At 37.3% G+C, this 19,757-nt stretch overlaps 1 protein-coding gene across 2 annotated transcripts in view; it reads left to right on the forward strand.

Annotated features, from left to right (window-relative positions):
- PHEX (phosphate regulating endopeptidase X-linked) overlaps positions 1 to 19,757 on the forward strand; it is a 201,883-nt gene that overhangs the window by 38,481 nt on the left and 143,645 nt on the right. The window contains exons 1-7 of one of the 2 annotated variants that reach the window (XM_081277213.1): positions 357 to 492; positions 638 to 724; positions 1,741 to 1,967; positions 9,530 to 9,598; positions 12,035 to 12,151; positions 16,156 to 16,239; positions 17,532 to 17,677. In XM_081277213.1, coding sequence (XP_081133339.1) covers positions 438 to 492; positions 638 to 724; positions 1,741 to 1,967; positions 9,530 to 9,598; positions 12,035 to 12,151; positions 16,156 to 16,239; positions 17,532 to 17,677 — 785 coding nt within the window. In that variant the 5' untranslated portion in view covers positions 357 to 437. Of the gene's footprint in view, positions 1 to 356; positions 493 to 637; positions 725 to 1,740; positions 1,968 to 9,529; positions 9,599 to 12,034; positions 12,152 to 16,155; positions 16,240 to 17,531; positions 17,678 to 19,757 lie in introns of those variants that run through there. The other variant, XM_081277212.1, reaches the window with a different exon arrangement.

Genomic DNA, 19,757 nt, shown 5'->3' on the forward strand with positions numbered 1-19,757 from the left:
GCAGCCATTTTATACACATGGCCTCATTTAAATGGCCAAGACTTTGCATGTGTGAATAGGCAAGTTTTCAGGCAATTTGGGTAAGCTTGCCAATCTTGCCTCTCCGTTTCCTGTCTAAATAACTTCTTCCATGTCCACAGCATGTTTATGCAACACTGAATAAAACTTCTAATGGGAAATTTTTTCCAGGTGACCTCCCTGAGAGGCTGAACTGTGAAGAAATCTTAAGAAATCTGACCCTGATGAAATTGCCTCCGTTGAGACTATTACTTGGTACAGAAACAAGAGACCAAATTCAGTTATTTTTGGTTCTTGAATAAATGAATTATGTTTCCTTTTGTGTAGTGGCAGAAGAAATTAACCCCTGCAGAAGGTCCAGTCTCAGTTGGAAATTGAACTTTGGTTTCTTTTGAGTTAGGACAGCCTGGGAGAAGAAAATGTTAAATTGTTTTTATTTGAACCTCAAGCAATTTGGAATCGGTTTTTCTGTCTGTATGTCTTTTATAGATCTATATTTTTCAGAGTTGTCTGTATGTACATTTAATTTTCTGGAGACTAGGACTGTTATTGTCTAATGACCTCCAACTTGGCACCTTGTGTGGGTGGATACTAATGAATCCTCTCTTAACCTTCCCAGCACTGTTGGAGAAATCAATCAGTAGAAGGCGTGACTCTGAGGCCGTACAGAAAGCCAAAATCCTTTATTCATCCTGCATGAATGAGAGTGAGTAATAAAATAAATAAAACATTTACCACCCTTATCCTTTAGAATTATATTGAAGTTTAAAGATATTGTTTATGGAAAAAGAACAAAAATTCTATTAATGTTTCAAGCTATCATTTGAGGAAAGGAGCAATTTTCAGACTGGATTTTGACTAGTCTTTCTTAGTTAATCTCTGTGGCTGGCTTGATGGAAAATTATCTTATTTTGATGACTTGGATTATTTGGACATCAGTTACTCTATGAAAAACTTGGGCAGGGCAGTATGGCAAACCCCACAAAAACCAGCATCCAGAAGCCAGGCTAGTTCTGGTCTGAGAAAGAGGCTCTGAGAAAGTATACTTGGAAGAATTGGTATATTTCATAGGACATGTTGGGACCTAGAGAAATCCAGATTCCCAGGTGTGACAGACTTCTTTGTTAACTTAACCAGCATCACTGTTGTGTGCCTCAGACCTGTCTCTCAATATCTTGGATATGACTAGATTGGAAGACATGCTACCCATTTTACCGGATCTGCTTTCTCAAGGCTGTTGCAGGAATGAGCCAATGCTTCTAGAAAATATGTTAACTGATCTAGGATCTGGGGTATCATTTGGCAAACTGGGAGAAGGCAGAAAATCAAGGGTCTGGAGCATTAGTTCACTTTATTGCAGAGTGATTGGTTTTATTGATCAGTTTCCTTTAAAACTAGGATTGTGCATTAGTACCACCAAGTACTATAAGTCTAACCAAGATCAATGTAGCAAACCCATATTCTATTGTAGAGAATATCCAACAGGTTCATCTATCAACTTTCTGGAGTAATACCATATTTAGACAGTCACATTAAAGTGTGAGTTAGAGTTCTGTATCTGGGTTAATCTCAATCCAGGATACCTCTCTTTCTCTCTCCCTAACAACTGAATTTTCAAGTTGGGGCCTTATGGGCACTTTTTCTTGAGAAGATATATTTGCATTCTAGTTTGGTAATCCAGTTTGAAATTCTAACTCTCCCTTAATTTCTGATCCCTTTCAGAAGCCATCGAAAAAGCAGATGCCAAGCCACTGCTCCACATTCTGCGACATTCACCTTTCCGCTGGCCTGTACTTGAAGCTAATATCGGTCCTGAAGGAGTTTGGTCAGAGAGAAAATTCAGTCTTCTGCAAACGCTTGCAACATTTCGTGGTCAATACAGCAATTCTGTGTTCATCCGTTTGTATGTGTCCCCTGATGACAAGGCATCCAATGAACACATTTTGAAGGTATAGCCAGGAAGGATTCTTTGTTCGCTCCAAGATTAGCTTTTTAGGGTGCCTTCCTAGGGAAAGAAATTCATGCCGCCTTAGTGAAATGATGAAATAAAAATTCTGTAGAACATTAGAATGTAGATTTGCAGAATGTAGATAATTAGATCTATATTAGATCCCACAAGATTTTCAGAATATAAATCATTAGCAGAGAACTTTTGTCAACTTTTCAGGAAGCCTGTGAGTTTAAGTGTTCTGTGATCTGACCCTCAGATATCTGCTCCAGATATCTGAGTGGGGCTTCTAAATTCCAGTGGGAAGAGGGTTGTCGGTCTCCTACTGTCATGAAAGACTTTCTGAATTCTGTCCTTTCTCTCACTTCTTCATTCCCCTGACATAGAACACATGCTATGATTCCTTGTTCCCCCTTTTCCTAATGTTTCATGCCTACATACCTACTTTCTCATTGTCTAGTTCAATTTGAACTTCTCCTCCTTCCTTTCAAAAGATCAAGCAGAACTTGTTCTAAGTACCTAGTCACATTTTTTTGTTGTTGTTGTTGTTGGAAAAGTGAGCATCTCTTCCATAAGGGAGTGGGCCAGGTAGACATACCCTAAGGTACATCATATTGATAAAATCAGGAGGCTGTCAGAAAAGTAGCAACAACAGAAGATTCAACAATGAAAGAGTTTTGTAAAAATTCAAGTAATATTTTCAAATTGTTTTTTGCTTTGATCTTGTTGGGTTTTTAACTTTTACTTCCACAGTTACTTTGGCTAATAATGATGATGTTATTGAACCACTGATTTCACCCCTGAATTCTGTCCTTTGTTAAACCAGAAAATATTAATGGTATGATAATATTCAAATCATAGAAGTATAAATCCATTAGAGTATATTACCATCATCCAATATAATTCAGCTTTCCAAAGTCCAAATCCTGGAGTCTATTTTTTGAGTTAGATCAGAGTGGACTTCTTTTTTTTTTTTTTTTCTGTAAAGGGACAGAGAGTACATATTTTAGGCTTTTCCCACCATCTATACTCTGTCATAACTACATATCTCTGCCATTGTACCTGGCTGTGTGGAGGGCTAGCCCAAAGCCTATAGCTTTCTGATCTCCATTTTAGACACTGAGTTTCCAGAAACAGCTGTGTTTCTATGTTGGGTGATGGAATGATAGCATAGTATTGAGGTATCTTCTAATGCCATCAGGATAAGATGTGCTACATAAGATACAATGATAGTGGTGACCCAAGTGACCTTTGTTCCATGGTTATAGGTTTCTCAGTTTTTAAAACTATGTTTTAAGACTATCATCCTTAATTACAGAATATGATATTTCTCCAAATACATTCAGCAGTATTATGAAGTGAACCAGAGTATGTCATTGAAACTTAAGTTGATACGCTCTGTTGATTAACAGAAGATGTTGAATGACGCATAGATAAATCATTGCAAATGGTAACTGTTTTCTTTACAGTGATATCTAGATCTAATCAAATAACTGAATTAATTTCTTTAAAGACTTATTATGGAAAGTAATATGCACAGAAATAAAAAGAAAAGAAAAACATACTCCCATGTACCTATCAACCCAGCTTCAATACCCTCACCTTTCTGCTATTCTTTTCTAAGCCTCTTCTTTTTGGGGGAGAGGGAATGGAACATTTTATAGAAAATTCAAATATAACATCATTGCATTATAAATACTTCAGTACTGATCTAATGGAAAAGACTCTTATCACAACCACAAAAGTGATTATAATTTTATAATTTGGTATCTAATACACAGATAATTGTCAGTCTTCTTGATTGTCTCAAGCATGTCCATTTTGTTTCATGTCATTTTATTTTGCAGTGCTGGGGATGAAACCCAGGACCTCAAAGATGCTATAGCACATGCTCTACCACTGGGCTACATCCCTAGCCCTCGCAAATGTCCTTAAAAAAACCCAAATCAAAACCATTTGGTCTTTGATTTGGGTTCCAAATAAGAATCATATGATTGATATGTCTATTTTAATCTGTAGCAGTTCCCCTCATTTTTAAAAAACCATGTGTATTTGTTTAAGAAACTAGATAATTTGACCTATAGACCTTTCCACATTCTGGATTCCACTGATTTCAGGGTAACCAAATAACTGATAAAACTAAGTTCTTGTTTTTAAGAGAATCACAGCTTAAGAATTCAGGAGAAATAATGGAATTAGAAAGTTACCATTAAAAAAAAAAAACCTGGGCTGAGGTCATGGCTCAGTGGTAAAGCAAAGCACTTTCCTAGCATGTGTGAGGCACTGGGTTTGATTTTCAGCACCACATAAAAATAAATAAAGGTCCATCAACAACTAATAAAAAAAACTTGATGATGGGCTGGAGTTGTGACTCAGTGGTAGAGTGCTCACTTAGCATGTTTGAGGCACTGGTTTCAATTCTCAGCACTATATAAAAATAAATAAATAAAGTTAAAAAAAGACCTGATGAAAGAATAGGTCCAGATAACTATCACCAATAGCTGCTAAAACCATTAGGTGACAGTTTGGGACATTCATGACAGATCAGACTGATATCACCTGAACCCAAATATCATTGTTAAACATAGGACAACCAGATATTATGTTCTTCTTGATACCAGTATGAAGTGCACCCCATCTCCAATGATGTGCCAAAGTGAAAGAAAAGAAAAAAAAAAGAACTTGAATCTAATCAAGCCTCTTGTTTCAGTACTAGCTTACAGAAAATATGGGGAATTGAGGAACATGTTAACAGCTTGCCTTGCATACTTAATATTCAATTACATGGATCCTAGAAACACTAAACTGTCAGTAATAGATACTTCCCAAATGTAAGGAGGCACTCGTGTACTTATTATTACTGCTCTTCTTTGCCAATATGGCCGCTTGTTCCAAACTGAAGTATTTGAGCATTGCTTGGCATTTGAACACAGCACACATTTGCTTTAGTTCTGTCTCTGTGCCATTTTATATTAGTGAATATTCACCCAACTGAATTAACCACCTTCCCCTAAACAAAATGGATCTATAATCTTCCTAACCATGATATAGTTACAGAAAGTGCAAACTTGTGTCTAGAGATGATAGAGGAAGCTTTATTCTGAGATGTGAATGAAACCCAATTAATCTGACCACAAAGTCAATGTATTTGTGGCTGCCAAAATTGTAGAATTTGTGTGTTGCTTTTTATTAGTTTTAAAAGTGGCTAAAATTATAAAAAACAAAATTTCATTAAATGAACATTTGGAGCCACTGAACCCCTTTTAGGTTTTGTGGAACATTGAAGACCTTGGGTATGTGGAAATAGTAAGCTTTGGTGGTGAGGAGATTGAGGGTCTCAGTTCACTTTGCGATTTACTCACTGAATATCCTTGTACAAATTGCTTCACTTTTCTGAGTCTCCCTTTCCCAAAGTGTAAAGAAGGCTAAATTAGAATTTACTTTGCACTGTTGTTGTGAGTTTAAATGACTTGAAGTTTTCAAGTTCCCACCATAGATATTAATCCACAAGAGACTCTCATGATAAAAGGTTCCCTTCTCTTAAAACATGACCCAGGACCATTAAAGGATTCTTCTGAATTTGTGTACTTGACATGCCTGTCATGTCTCAAATCTGGTTGTGCAATTTCATCCTAATCTGATCATGATGCTTTCTACCACACCTTTTGGCTGGAAAACTGAACCTCAGTCTAGGCACTCCTCACCATCTCATAGTTGCTCCATTTCTTAACTTTCTTCTAGGACATGGGGATACCCTCCAGTCATTGATAATCTGAGAAGAAATTTACTCTGGAACCCAAATAGCCCCTTTAGATGAGCTTCTCTGATTCTGTGGTCCTGGGCCTCTTTTCTCTCTCAGATACTGCTATGTTCTAGGGGATACCAACTGGTTCCCTCTGCTCCCAAGAACCACTGACTTCTTTTTCAGCTTGACAGAATCTCCTTCTGCTCTACAGGAAATCTCTCGCACTTCTAACTCTCCTCCCTCAGTGCATTTAGGCTTATTTTTTTTCATCCAGTTCTATTTTCCCCACTGTTCTTAGCTTCTTTATTATCACAAACCCACAGGGATAAGAAAAATGTCTCCTGCTGGGCAGGAATATCACCATAAGTGTCTTGTTAGGTGAGCATATGGTACCTCTCGATGAAGAAAAAAAAACAAAACACTGCTTCCAATGGGCAGATATTTCCCCATCCCAAGGATGTACAGTTTGGCCCATACAATGACCCTTGGCAAAGCTCCCTTGTGACAAGATGGCACAGAATTTGCTACAGGCTTAAATGGGAGAAAGAAAACACAAAAATATAAGATACATCAGAATTGAGTGCCCTGAAACGTTATTTTGCTACATGTGTTTGGGTTTAATTTATGCTAGGAAATAGCAAGAATAAGGATTCAAGGGACAATAGAAGATTTAAAAACTTCTATGTTTTTAAATCTATGTGTGATCCCAAAAGAGTATTTGGAAGGCCAGGGTTGCTCTAGTATAAAGCAACAAATTAAATTCATTCTTACTCAGTGGCTTGCATTTTCTTTTTTGCTTAGGAAAATTCATGATGGGAAGGAGAGACTCTGTTGGAAATGAGATTTTTCTAATCTCTTTGTCTTTTTCTGCATCATAATTTGTTAGATGTTTTTGTATTATTATTCTGTCTCCTAACACAAAGTTTATTATTATTTGAGGAAATTTGTATTTTTAGCGCAGTGTATCAGCTTTATTTTCTGCTTGCAATATTCAGATTAGTCATCAATATAAAGATTTTAAAAGCCTCAAATAATATAGTGTCCTGATGTTGGCTTCTTGAGAAAGTCTTTTGCCTCAAGAGTTTGTTTCTAATGAGATTTAGTTGACTGATCTTATTCAATCTGTTGGTGTATTTAAAATGACCCCTAGAACCCCTAATAATCTAAAGGTTTATAAAAGGTCTGGTAGCCTCACTTAAATTATCTAAACTTTTAAAATAAGTGGGTTTATCTTTATTTCATGAGAGGAAACTTTGGCTTTCTTGATATTATCTACAGTTTCTTTTCCTGTGAGACTGAAGCTCACAAGAGTTTCCAAGTGGTCCAAATTTAATTGAAGGCCAAAGCATCTTAATCAAAATATTTTGTTTCATGATCCTGTCTTACTTAATTTTTGGAAGAAACAGTGGTATTTTGGGAGTTGCAGCAGGAAGAAGCCAGACTGGCTTGTGACTTTGTTGTTTCAGGCCAATTAGAGAAGGTCAAAAAAAAAATAATTTGAGGATTTTAGCAATACACAGACAAAATGGATATTTTGAAAGCATCTCTCCCCCCAAGAAACAACCCAATAGCAATATTTTTCCTTGAATTTTCCATGACATCACTAATTCTTAGCTTGGCCTTTGTAAAATTTGTTTCTTGTGAAGGAGGTTTTTATGGAAAATTATAATCTTATTCAGACTTCATGTATTCAAAAGAGAGTAAAATATTTGAGATTATAGGAAGAGAAGAAACTAGAGGGAGATGGATCAGAACAATTTAAAGTTACATAAAATAATGATATGGGCATGTAGGATTTAATTTTTATTCAGATGCTACTAATTTTTGAGTTAAATTATTTAGGTTTTGTATCTTATTAATTCAGCTTAACTTTTTAATGTGAAAATCAGATTTAAATATGGACTGTTTATTGTGGTTGGGATCCATTTTAGTTAGTCTTTAGTCAATTGCTGATATTCAAGGAAAAACAAGCCATAGGATTTAGAGAAGTGTCTGGAAGCTTTTTTAAAAATTAAATTTATATACAATTAAATCTAGTTTTGTGATGTATATGTATGTAAATTTTGATCAATGCATAGAATCTTGTAACTACCACCCACAATCAACAAATAGAGTGATCCCATCACCCCCCAAATTGCTTACTGTTGTCTCTTTGTACTCAATTCCTTTCCCCAACCTGAAATCCTGGTGACTTCCATTCTGTTCTCTGCTCCTATAGTTTTGCTTTTTTCTTTTAGAATGTAAGTCAAATGTACCCATGTTTTTGCATATATCAGCAGTCCATTCCTTGTTATTGCTGGATAGTATTTCATTGTGTATCATAGTTAATCATTCACAGGTTGAAGGATATTTGGTTTGTTTCCAATTTTTGATGGTTAAGAATACAATTACATAAAGGTTTGGGGGTACAAGTTTTAATACTCTTAGGTAAATACCTAGGAGTGGGATTGGTGGGTTATATGTAAATGTATGTCTAACTTTATAAGAAACTCAAGCTGATTTCCACTCAAGCTGATTTCCTCTGAAGTTAGCTGGGCAACTTTGCAGTCACACTAGCAATGTATGAGTGATGTAGTTTTTTCACATCCTCCTCAACACTCATCAGATATATTTTACATTTTAAAAGAGGTGTGGTGGTATTTTATTGTGGGTTTAATTTACATTTTACTAATGACTAATGATGTTGAGCATATTTTCATGTGCCTATTTTCCATCTGCATATCTTCCTTGGTGAAGTATGTTCAGATCTTTTGCCTACATTAAATGGATTGTTCTCTTATTATTGAGTTTTGAGAAGCCTTTATATGCTATGAATACACATCATTTGACATACATATTATTTAAAAATATTTATCCATTCTCTGGCTTGTCTTTCACAGAGCAAAACTTTTTAATATTAATTCTAATTTATTAACTTCTTTTATGTAATCATGATTTCATTCTTATGTCTTAAGGTCACAAAAATTTTCCCTCTATTTTTCTTCTAGAATTTTTATACTTTTAGGATTTACATTTAGATCCATGATACATTTTCAGGTAATTTTTGTACAAAGTATGAGGTATAGTTCCACTTTATTTTGCATAAAGATATCCAGTTTTTATAGCATGTACTTTGAAAAGACTGTTCTTTCTTTTGACTGGATTTATGGTGCTAAAAGTTTTATTTCAAGAGTTTATATTATAATGTATCATAATAATTCTACTTATTTACTTGTCTGACTATTGGATTTTTGTCATCTATTCTTAACATTGCAGAGAGATTCTAAAATTTGCAAAGATTTCTTAAAATTATTATTTGATTTCTTTAGGAAAAAATTATTTTAGAGGTAGGGAAGTAGAAGGTCTGATTGGTTAACTCCATCCACATTGGCATTTGCAAATTACTGCAGTAATGAAGATAATAGATCTGATAACAGAAGACACTTACACTGAGCTGTGCCCAATCACATTACCTTGGGAAAGTCATATCAATTCTCTGGCTTTTGTTCCCCACCCCTGTCAAATAAGTGTGTGTGGGTGGGGGCAGATAATCTTTAAGATCTATTCTAATTCAAATTGCTTTGATGCTATTCAGTGTTGATAGAAACTCAAAAGGATTACAAACCATGAATCAGGGAAGCAGTGGCAGGTCTCAGATACTTAAGATCTGCCATTGCAAAGTGCCTATTTTCAAGTAGCTCTGAGTAAAATGAATTTTCTTTTGTAATGGTGACACAAGCTCAAAATATGGCTGCGGTGAGATGATCTCATGATTATTTGTAACATGGTATATAGAATCTACAGTGCCAGCAGAATGCTTTCTGTTTTTGTTTTAACAGCTGGACCAAGCAACACTCTCCCTAGCTGTGAGGGAAGACTACCTGGATAACAGTACAGAAGCCAAATCAGTAAGTATTCAACCCTGTGAAGCTACTGTAAGATTCATCATTTGGGTTCTAAGATTCTTGCTTCTTCATCAGAAATAAGTAGTACTGCTATTCCTTACCATTATTTTCAAACACAGGAGGCAAACACCTTTTGTTCAGGCAGATAAATTCCACCCCTGTCTTCTAGAAGCCTGGGTGCCAGGGTATACAAATTCCCCTGCTCAGTGCCCTCATGATCTTGCCAGGGAGACAGCACATGCCAATGACATAACCAAGAAACAAGTTTGCACTTATTCCTTAGAAGTGCACAGTATGCACTGTAGAAGTGAAGTGTGGAGACAGATACCTGGGAGACCAACAGTTCTCATATTGTACTAAGAATCACCTGAGAAGCTTTTATTAGGTGTCAATTCCTAGAGAATCTGATTTAGTGGAGTTGGGGTGGAGTCTGGGAATCTGCAGTTTTAACAGGTGCCATAGATTAATAGAGGGTTATAAGAACAGAAAGTATCAATGAGGTTAGACTTCTTGTCCTATCTGGGAAACCTAATAGCTTCCTGGAGGTTGGAAAGAGCTGGTCCATTTCTGACTCTTTTAATTCATTTTGGAAACTTTATCAAACTTCTTAAAGAGCTTCAGACATTTATCTCTTGGATCTCTACTAGTACTAACCTCTGTCTGGAGAAGGCTCTGGAGGGCAGGAAACTAGCCAAGACCCTAAGCAGCTTTCTGGCTGAAGACATTCATTAAAGAAGATTAGCAAATCGTCCTCTTACAAAGTAGAATGCATATTTACCAACTTGTGAGCGTCTCTGTTTCTGCTAGGTTCTCAGCAACGAGGCTTGAATTCATCTCTTCCTTCTATAAACAAGAAGTCAAATCCAAGTAATTCCACCTTCAAAATATCTCTTCTAGCTACGGGGCCCTTCTTTTCTACCTTTATTGCCCTGGGTCTGATTCTTGTTTACCCTTATCTTGTCTACAGCATGCAATCTTTTAACTGGTCCCTCCTTCCCTTCTTTCTACTGATTTCTTAGCACCACTGGATAAGCTCTGTTCTTATAGCATTGCTCCCACAGTGCCTTTGCTTTGAAAATAGGCTCTTTGAAGGAGTTCAAGGCCTCTTCATGGTTGATCCTAACCCACCTTTCCTTTCTGACTCATCTACTTTTGTTTTTCCCTCAACCAAAGCAACTTGTCCTCCTCACTGCTTCAAACAGGTCTTCCTCAAATTCTCCATCCCCAATCTTCCAGGTAAGAATCCTTCTCCAGTTCTTGAGTTTCCAAACATGAAACTTTAGTAAGAAATTAATTTTGTCCTACTAATGTTATGGTTAGTAATGACATGTTTATCTTCCTCACTGGATCACACATTGAGAACCAGACTCGAGCATTATTAATTTTTCATCTGCATTGCCTTTTCCCACAGACTGCCTAGCAAGTCACCTTGCATATGTATTGAGTAGTTTGAATTTTTTTTCTGAATTGAATTGGGAATGGCAAAAAAAATTATTTCTTATTAAGACTATTTGTAAAACTTGCTTACTGATCAGATCAGTTTTATTAATGACTCACTATGTGCTGAGCACTGTATAGGGCCTGAGATCATACACATAGGAAGAATAGCTTACAGAGTTCAGGTGTACATTAGGGAGGAAATTTCATATTTGCTGTTTGCTAGATTTCTCTCATCATTTCTCCCTTCTCTCCCATCTTTTCCCCCTGAGCCACAGGGAACTTGTTGGAAACTGTACAAAAGTGAAAAGACACAGGGCCTTAATAACTGCAGTCATCTTTCATTTCTGAGTATGAAGGTGGATAAATTGAGCTGGAAGAGAATAAATCACACTTCCCATCAGTGTTTATGGATCAGGACTCCTGCTTTTATAAACAGTCATTTCGGGGCTGGAGATGTGGCTCAGCGGTAGCGCGCTCGCCTGGCATGCGTGCGGCCCGGGTTCGATCCTCAGCACCACATATAAACAAAGATGTTGTGTCCGCCGAGAACTAAAAAATAAAATATTAAAATTCTCTCTCTCTCTCTCTCTCTCTCTCTCCCTCCCTCCCTCTTTAAAAAAAAAAGAAACAGTCATTTCCCTTTATTTTATTAAAGCTTCACTTGCGTGAAAAGAGGACACTTGAACATTAACTTTTTATTCTAGGCTTATTTGTAGATGTTTCATGTATCCATAATATAGCCAGTTATGGGAAGCCTAGTTCTCTTGATGCTTGATGACTGAGTATCTCTGTCTTTTATGGAAACAGTCTCACAAACCCATCACTTTTTTTGTCTCCCAAAGTGGTAGGTGGGTGGCTAGTGTTATATAATGCCTATACCATACTTTGAGCACAGAATGAAAATGAAGGACACTTATTTCTACCTTTTTTTCCTGCTTTTCTGAAACATATCTTCTAGTAGGCTATTGACATGGTCACTTGCTTTTTTATCTCTTACAGTATCGGGATGCCCTTTATAGGTTCATGGTGGACACTGCTGTGCTTTTAGGAGCTAACAGCTCTCGAGCAGAGCATGACATGAAGTCAGTGCTTAGATTAGAAATTAAGATAGCTGAGGTGAGTATTAATTGAAAATCCTTTATTCATGTTCTTTTTCTTATTTTAAAGTCAGTATATCTTGAATGAAAATAAAAATTGCAATCAAGTAACAGCATTCTGTGTCACTGCCCTTTGGGTCCAAAGTAGAACTAACAGCATCCCCTCTGGGAAGTATGAGAAGAACCATGGCAGGAAGAAGAGCTCTTCATTCTTTCCACTTGTTTAAACCCATTTAACAGCCAGGTCCAGTGGTGGTGCATGCCTGTAATTCCAGCAGCTCAGGAGGCTGAGACAGGAGGATTGTGAGTTCAAAGCAAGGCCCTAAGCAACTGAGTGAGACCCTATCTCTAAATAAAATACAAAATAGGGCTGGGGATATGGCTCAGTGGTTGAATGCCCCTAAGTTCAATCCCTGGTATCAAACCAAGCCAAACAAAACACATTCAGGGCTGGGGTTGTGGCTCAGTGGTAGAACACTTGCCTAGCATGTGTAAGGCCCTGGGTTTGATCCTCAGCACCACATAAAAATAAATAAATAAAATAAAGATAAAAAAAAAACCACATTCCATGTCTGTATGCTGCTCAGCTGTGGCCAGAGAATAGCAGCAGAAAGACCAGACTATTTTCCTAGACAAACTTTTGTGTGACCCTGAATAGAATATAAAAGTTTAATAACTCTTTTGTGAGTATGCTGGGGATTGAACCCAGGGCCTCATGCATAGTATTGAGTCAACCCCCAACTCTGGAAAGTTACTTTTAATCCAGTCTTCTTTTTCTAAATATATTTTTTAAGTTGTAGATGGACACAATACCTTTATTTTATTTTTATGTGGTGCTGAGAATCGGACCCAGTGCTTTCCACATGTGAGGTGAGCACTCTACCACAGAGCTACAACCCCAGCCCCCAGTCTGCTTTTTTTGAATAAGATTATTCTCCTTTATTTTCCCTTAGAAAATTTTGAATGTTAGCTCTTACATTTATGTCCTGATCTATTTTGAATTAAATTTAGAATATGAAATAAAAGTGAAGATTGAATTTCATTTTTTAATATTTATTTTTTAGTTTTAGGTGGACACAGTATCTTTATTTTACATTTATGTGGTGCTGAGGATTGAACCCAGTGTCTTGTGCATGCTAGGAGAGCACTCTACCACCAAGCCACAACCCCAGTCCTTGAGTTTCATTTTTTAAAGAATTTTTAAATTTGTCCTAATTAGTTATATATGACAGTAGAATGCATTTTTACACATCATACATAAGTGGAGTATAACTTCTTATTCTATTGGTTATTCATGATGTAGAGTTACACTGGTCATATAATTATGTGTGCACACAGGGTAATAATGTACAATTGATTCTACTATCATTCTTATCCCCATACGCCCTTCCCTCTTCATACCATTCTTACTGGGTAAGTCTGATACAAGATCTGGGCTCAGGGAAGTCTATCTACCAATTAATGTCAGGTTTCAGGCTCAGGTTAGAGACAAAACAGCATGAAAACAAACTCATGGGAGAATAATGAGAAATCTTAAATGGTTTTCTTTGTTTATAAAATAACCAGTTTCTAGAAGAACCAAAGTATGAAAGCCCTGTATGTTCACAGGTTCAGAGAAAACAAATATAGTGACATCTGCTTGTGGGGAAACTTTTGTGAAAACAAACAAACTTGTACCAAGAAACTTTGCATATGGGTTTGTGGTCTTTTGTAATGGACCTTGATAAAAAACCTGATGCAAATAAAAGTCCAAATGTTTATTGGTTTCATGTTTGGTAGGGTAATAGTAGTAAGTTGAAGTATGGAGTAGGGGTAAAGAATGAAGGTCAGGAGGGAATGGGGCTTCCTTCCTGCTGAGATGATGTTCACATTACCTCTTTCCCATCTCCTACTTGCAATACAAAAGATCATGCCTGCATGTCACCTCTATATACTGTGAATACTGCCACAAGTATTTTGAAGTCCACAACTTTGCCTCTAGGCTGTGTATGCAGGTTGTCAGGATTCCCTTTTTCAGGCACATAGGAGGCCCAGAGATCTGCTTTAGATTGAAGTTTTGAAAAAAACAGGGAAGGCCAGGGAGTTAGACCAAGAAGGGAAATAAAAACAGCTGCTCTGAGGCAAGACTGGAAATTATCAAGAGGCTCAATTAAGTGACAAATCCATTATATGGAGGGGAATAGCTGGCATAGAGCTGTTTTCAGCTCTGAGGTCAGAGGGCTCCAACCTGGGGTTGTGAGCCTGAGTTGAGGCAGGAGGAGGAGGCATCGATGGAAGAGGCAATGATTAACATAAAGCTGGAAGGTACATGCAGTCTCCCCTATGGAGGGGAAAGGGGGAGAAGCTAAAGGCACTGGGGCATTTAGAACAGACAGGGCAACTGTCTTCCACTCAGCCCTCTAAGATTTTGCCTTGAAAAATCCATGGTGTGTGTACTTTTGGCCCATTACAAATGCTCCCCTCCTTCCTCCATGCGTCAGGTTACTAGATCCATTCAACATTAGTGGGATACAACATTAGTGGAAACTTCTAAGGCTGGGGAGGCAGGGCAGCCCAGTTAAGCCCAAATAAGTCCTTGTAAAGCATCCATGAAAGTGTGCATTTAGGGGCTGGGGAAATGGCTCAGTGCTCAGTGGTAAAGTGCTTACCTAGCGTGCATGAGGCCCCAGATTCAGTCCCCATCACCACAGAAACAAAACAAAAAAGGGCGTGCAATTTACCTAATCCCAGATAGAGAGACTTTGTACAAGGAGAGGACTTGTTAATGGAGTAGCCCTTGTGATCAGAACCAAGTAGAGTTTAATTGAAAAGGATTGTTAGAGAAAATAAATCTTATGCAAAATCTTGAATCATAGTCCAAATCATGGAGGGGTAATAGTGGATAGGGAATGTAATGGTAGAAGAGTTGTGTGTCATGCAAAAGAATTAAATTATAGAAAGCCTTAAAACATGGGGCATTGGTGGTGCCCGCCTGTAATCCCAGTGACCTGGGAGGCTGAGGCAGAAGGATTGCAAGTTGGAAGTCAATCTCAGCAACTTAGTAAGAAAGACCCTGCCTTAAAATAAAAAGTACTAGGGATGTATGTAGCTCAGTGACACAGCACCCCTGAGTTTAATCCCAGTACCAAAAAACAAATAAAAAATTAAAAAGAACAGGGATGTACTTCAGTGGCAAAGCACCATATGGTTCAATCCCCAGGACCAAGAAGATGAAAATATTTTTTAAAAGAAGGCCTTAAAGCAAAATCATAATGTGATTCAGGGGTGGGTATGGTTTTGTCAAAAGAAGTGATTAAGATGTCCCTTGAAGAAGGTAATAAGTGTTCCTGTTCTTAGAATAAGTTAAACATATCACTTGCAAAAAGCTTAGATTTGGTTTTGGCCAAATGGCCAAGAGCATGAGCATTGGGTGTGGAAAGAGTATGGAGAGTCAGGGCCACAGATGGAGATTTGGATATGTGTCTGGGTGGTAACCGAATCCATACCCCAACAGAGGGGTAAAGAGAATCTCAAGACCAAACAAACAAGAGGAGAAAATAAGGGAAATTGTTACTGACAAAATGATCATGGGTAGCAGTGGTATCTAGATAACCTAGTGTTTGTCAGTGAAAATTTGTCCCTAGAGATCAAATGATGGTCTCTGGCTCATAGAGTATTGAGATCATTATCTGGAGACAGGTAAAAGTAGAATGTTTGCCTCAAACTGTCCAACTTCAGTTTGGCTGTCAAAAGTAAGCCAGTAATGCATTATATTTCTCCAAATTTTAGAGGAGGAGGAGATTCTGAGAAGTTGTTTTTTATACTGGGGGCAATATTTTACACTGAAGAGGATTGTAAATTTCTTTTAATTTTCTTAATCCTGCCTAAGATGTTGTCTTTTTATTTTCTCCCCTCAGCTGGGCACCACACCAAAATCTTGAAAAATTTAATAATAATATACAGATGTTTTGGCACATGTAGATAGTAGTCAGGCAGTAAGAAATGATTCATTTGAAAAAAAAATAACCAGTGTCTTTCTGACAGATAATGATTCCACATGAAAACCGAACCAGTGAGGCCATGTACAACAAAATGAACATTTCTGAACTGAGTGCCATGATTCCCCAGGTTGGTGAAAACTATCCAGGAAATTTTCTCTTAACTGGTCACTTTACAAGTGATTGTATTTCATCTGTGTAAATTTTTGCCTTGTAAAACCTACCATCAGTCTTTTTAGTTATCATCATCTTTGTCAACTATCACATAAAATATCACTTGTATATGCATTAGGATGCTTTCTGTTTTAGGGAACAGAAAATCTTTCCAACAGTGGCTTAAAATTTAAAGCCCATTTTTTTACATGATGTAAGTCAAGATGTTGGGAAGTAATTGGTGTTGGTTCAGGTGTTTAATAGTGTTGTCAAAGACCCAAGTTCTATTTCACTCTCCATATTGTACTGGCATTTTGACTTCATGTTTGATGACTCATGGTTGTAAAACAGCTACCATAGTTCCATATATCACATCTTCCATCAGACAGGAAGAAGAGGGAAGGGCCAGTGATGGTCACATTTGACTTTTCTTTTATCAGGGACAGCAAAAAAGGCTTCCCAGAATATCCCCCAGATGTCTTCCCTTTATTTCTTATTGAATAGAATTGGAGCACGTGACCACACCTAACTGAGGAGAGGAACTTGGGGGCTGGACACTGGGAAAATGAGTAACTGTTTTTCTATTTCAACAGTGAAAGCAAACAAGGGAGACAAGGTTGATAAATCACTTTTAGGAGAGCCAGTCTAAAACATCGAGCAGTGTTTTAGCGAAATAGCAATGCTCTGAAGAATATAGGGGTGTTACTTTCTGTTGCTGTTTATTTTCTCCTGTGTTAAGACTGTGCTGGGGAGGTGACCAGAAAATGTACTGAGGTGTCTGTATCTGTGTGTCTAGGGAATGGAGAGACTACAGAGGGAGAGACCAGGGAGTATGTATACAGAAGAAGGGAAGGAAGTGGGGGAGAGAAGGAAAAGACATGGGAGGAATGGAGCATAGACTAGAGGAAGAGTCCAGGGGGCTGAGAAAGCAGTATGGAGAGATGAAGGAGAGAGAGTTCAGGAAGTGGAGGAGGGCCAGAGAAGCTAGAGAGCATGCTTGAGTGCATGTGCATTACTACATAAGTGTCTTATCCATTTGTACCCAGTAAAGAAGGCAGAATTCTTTGTGATTAAGACCACAGGTCAAAATGGCAAGGATTAACACTTAATCTTCTAGATAAGTAAATTATAAGCAGTTGTATCTTTAATTATTTGGTGTAAGATTTCAAGGAATCAATTATGCTCAGCCTACTCTATTTGCCTTTCTTGTTACTTGCTGCCTAATTTACAAAGGTTTCCTTGCTCATTTTTTTTTCTCTCTCCCCTCAGTTTGACTGGCTGGGCTACATCAAGAAGGTCATTGATGTCAGGCTGTATCCCCACCTGAAAGACATCAGCCCCTCCGAGAACGTGGTGGTCCGCGTCCCACAGTACTTTAAAGATTTGTTTAGGATATTAGGCTCTGAGAGGAAGAAGTAAGAACTTTTTGTGTGCATTTATTTTGGTTTTTGTTTTCTCTTTAAATTAGAAGGGCCTCCCTTCTCACATCCTTTGAAAATTGTTGTTAAGGAAAGTTACAGCAAAAGAGTCATAGGGAAAATTTTGGTGCCCTTTGTGACAAATAGGCCCAAACCATTGTCTGGTGTAATTTACTTGCTGTGATGACAAGAAATGCATGATGATTTGGCCTTTTATTTCTGGTCCTTCTCCATACTGTTCTCTCTGATAGCCTAAATTGTTTATTAGTTTTGGAAACTGGTTATGTAATGATGTTATTTCCTGAGATTTCTATATGAACATATGTCCCCCCCCCCCCCCAGTTCATCCCTTGGTCTTTTGCTGTTTTTTTTCCTCTCCTGTTCTCTTTTTAGTAAATCATTTTCTGGCAAGAAACCAAAGTACCTATGTTGAAAAGACATAAGACCACTTTGAGAGCTATAGAAAAATTGCACTGATGAAACAACTTCAGGAACTTGAAAGTTTCTCTTATTTTAAAAAATGTTTTAGAATTTGTAACTTTGGTAGTCTAGTGCTACAAAGAAAAGAAATCCTAAAAATGCCAGGAAAGAGAATTGTATGTGTTCATTAAGCTATATGACTACAGAAAATGAATCACAGAAGGGTCAATAAGTTTACAAAAGCAATTTACTAAACTAATTGCTGAGCCATGATTAAAAATCATATTTTCTGAGCTGGGTATAATGGTATACACCTATAACCCTAGGAACTTGGAAGCCTGAGGCAAGAGTATTGCAAATTTGAAGCCAGTGTTGGCAACTTTGTGAGACCCTCAGCAACTTAGTAAGACCCTATTTTAAAAAATGAGAAGGGCTGGGTCAGGTATAACTCAGTGGTAGAGTGCCCCTGGGTTCACTCCCTAGTACCCAAAACAAAACATATTTTCTTTAAAAAATTGTTTTTAGTTGTAGTGGACACAATACCTTTATTATTTCATTATTTATGTGGTGCTGAGGATTGAACCCAGGGCCTCACATGTGCTAGGCAAGTACTCTGCCACTGAGCTACAACCCCAGCCCCATAAAACATATTTTCTTAATTGTACTTGATCAAGGCTATGTTGCCAGGAATTATGTTTAAAACAGGCAGCGATAAAAGTCCTAAAAATGGGATGGGGTTTTAGCTCAGCACCAAATATAAATAAAATAAAGATTTATTGACAACTAAAAAAAATTTAAGAAGTTCTTTGAATAAAATGCAGCATATATTCACCCCCGCTCCCAGCCAAAAACAAAACAAAACAAAACAAAACAAAACAAACAACAAAAAAAAAACCATTTAGAATCCCATGAAGAGGGAGAGCAGAAGCAATAAATTCACTTTGAATTCTACCATTTATAGATAAATAGTGATTCTTTGAAAGATTTCTAAGTGAAAATCGAATCTAGATGTGGGTAAGTTGGAGGCAGAGCCTTCACATTCCAAATGTGCACCATGAACCAGTAATGCTAGCAGCATCACCTTGTATCCTTGCTGAAAGTAGAGATTCCAGGGCCCTTCTCCAAAGAGTCTGAGACAGTGGGGCTGGGGGAAGGCCAAGGAATCTGGATTTTAAATAAGCAGCCCAGGAATGTCTTATGATTAGCTCTTTTTTTTTGAGGGGGGGTGTAGGGAGGAACACTGTGTTAGAAAAATTTCTTTGTAAATATTTCCTAGCTCTGAATGCAGATGGAACATTCCTTATCTGAAGTGCCTATGACCAGAAGGGTTTAGATTTCAGATTTTTTTTTTCTGATTTTGGAATGTTTGCATACATATAATGAGATATCTTAGGGATGGGGCCCAAATCTAAACATAAAATTCCTTTATGTTTCATATACTATTTAGAGCATGCCTGCATTTTGACTGCAACTCTTTACATGAGGACAGGTATGGAATTTTCCACTTAGGGCCTCAAGTTGAAAATAAAAAAGTTTTGGATTTTGGAGCATTTCATATTTTGGATTTTCAGATTAGTGTTGCTCAACCTATACTACAAAATATGGCCCAAATGATTTTCTACTTATATGCATTGAGTTCTTGAGTGCATTTTAAATT

This window comes from Spermophilus citellus, assembly GCF_964194105.1.
Source record: "Spermophilus citellus genome assembly, chromosome: X".
In the NCBI taxonomy this organism is placed as follows: Eukaryota; Metazoa; Chordata; class Mammalia; order Rodentia; family Sciuridae; genus Spermophilus; species Spermophilus citellus.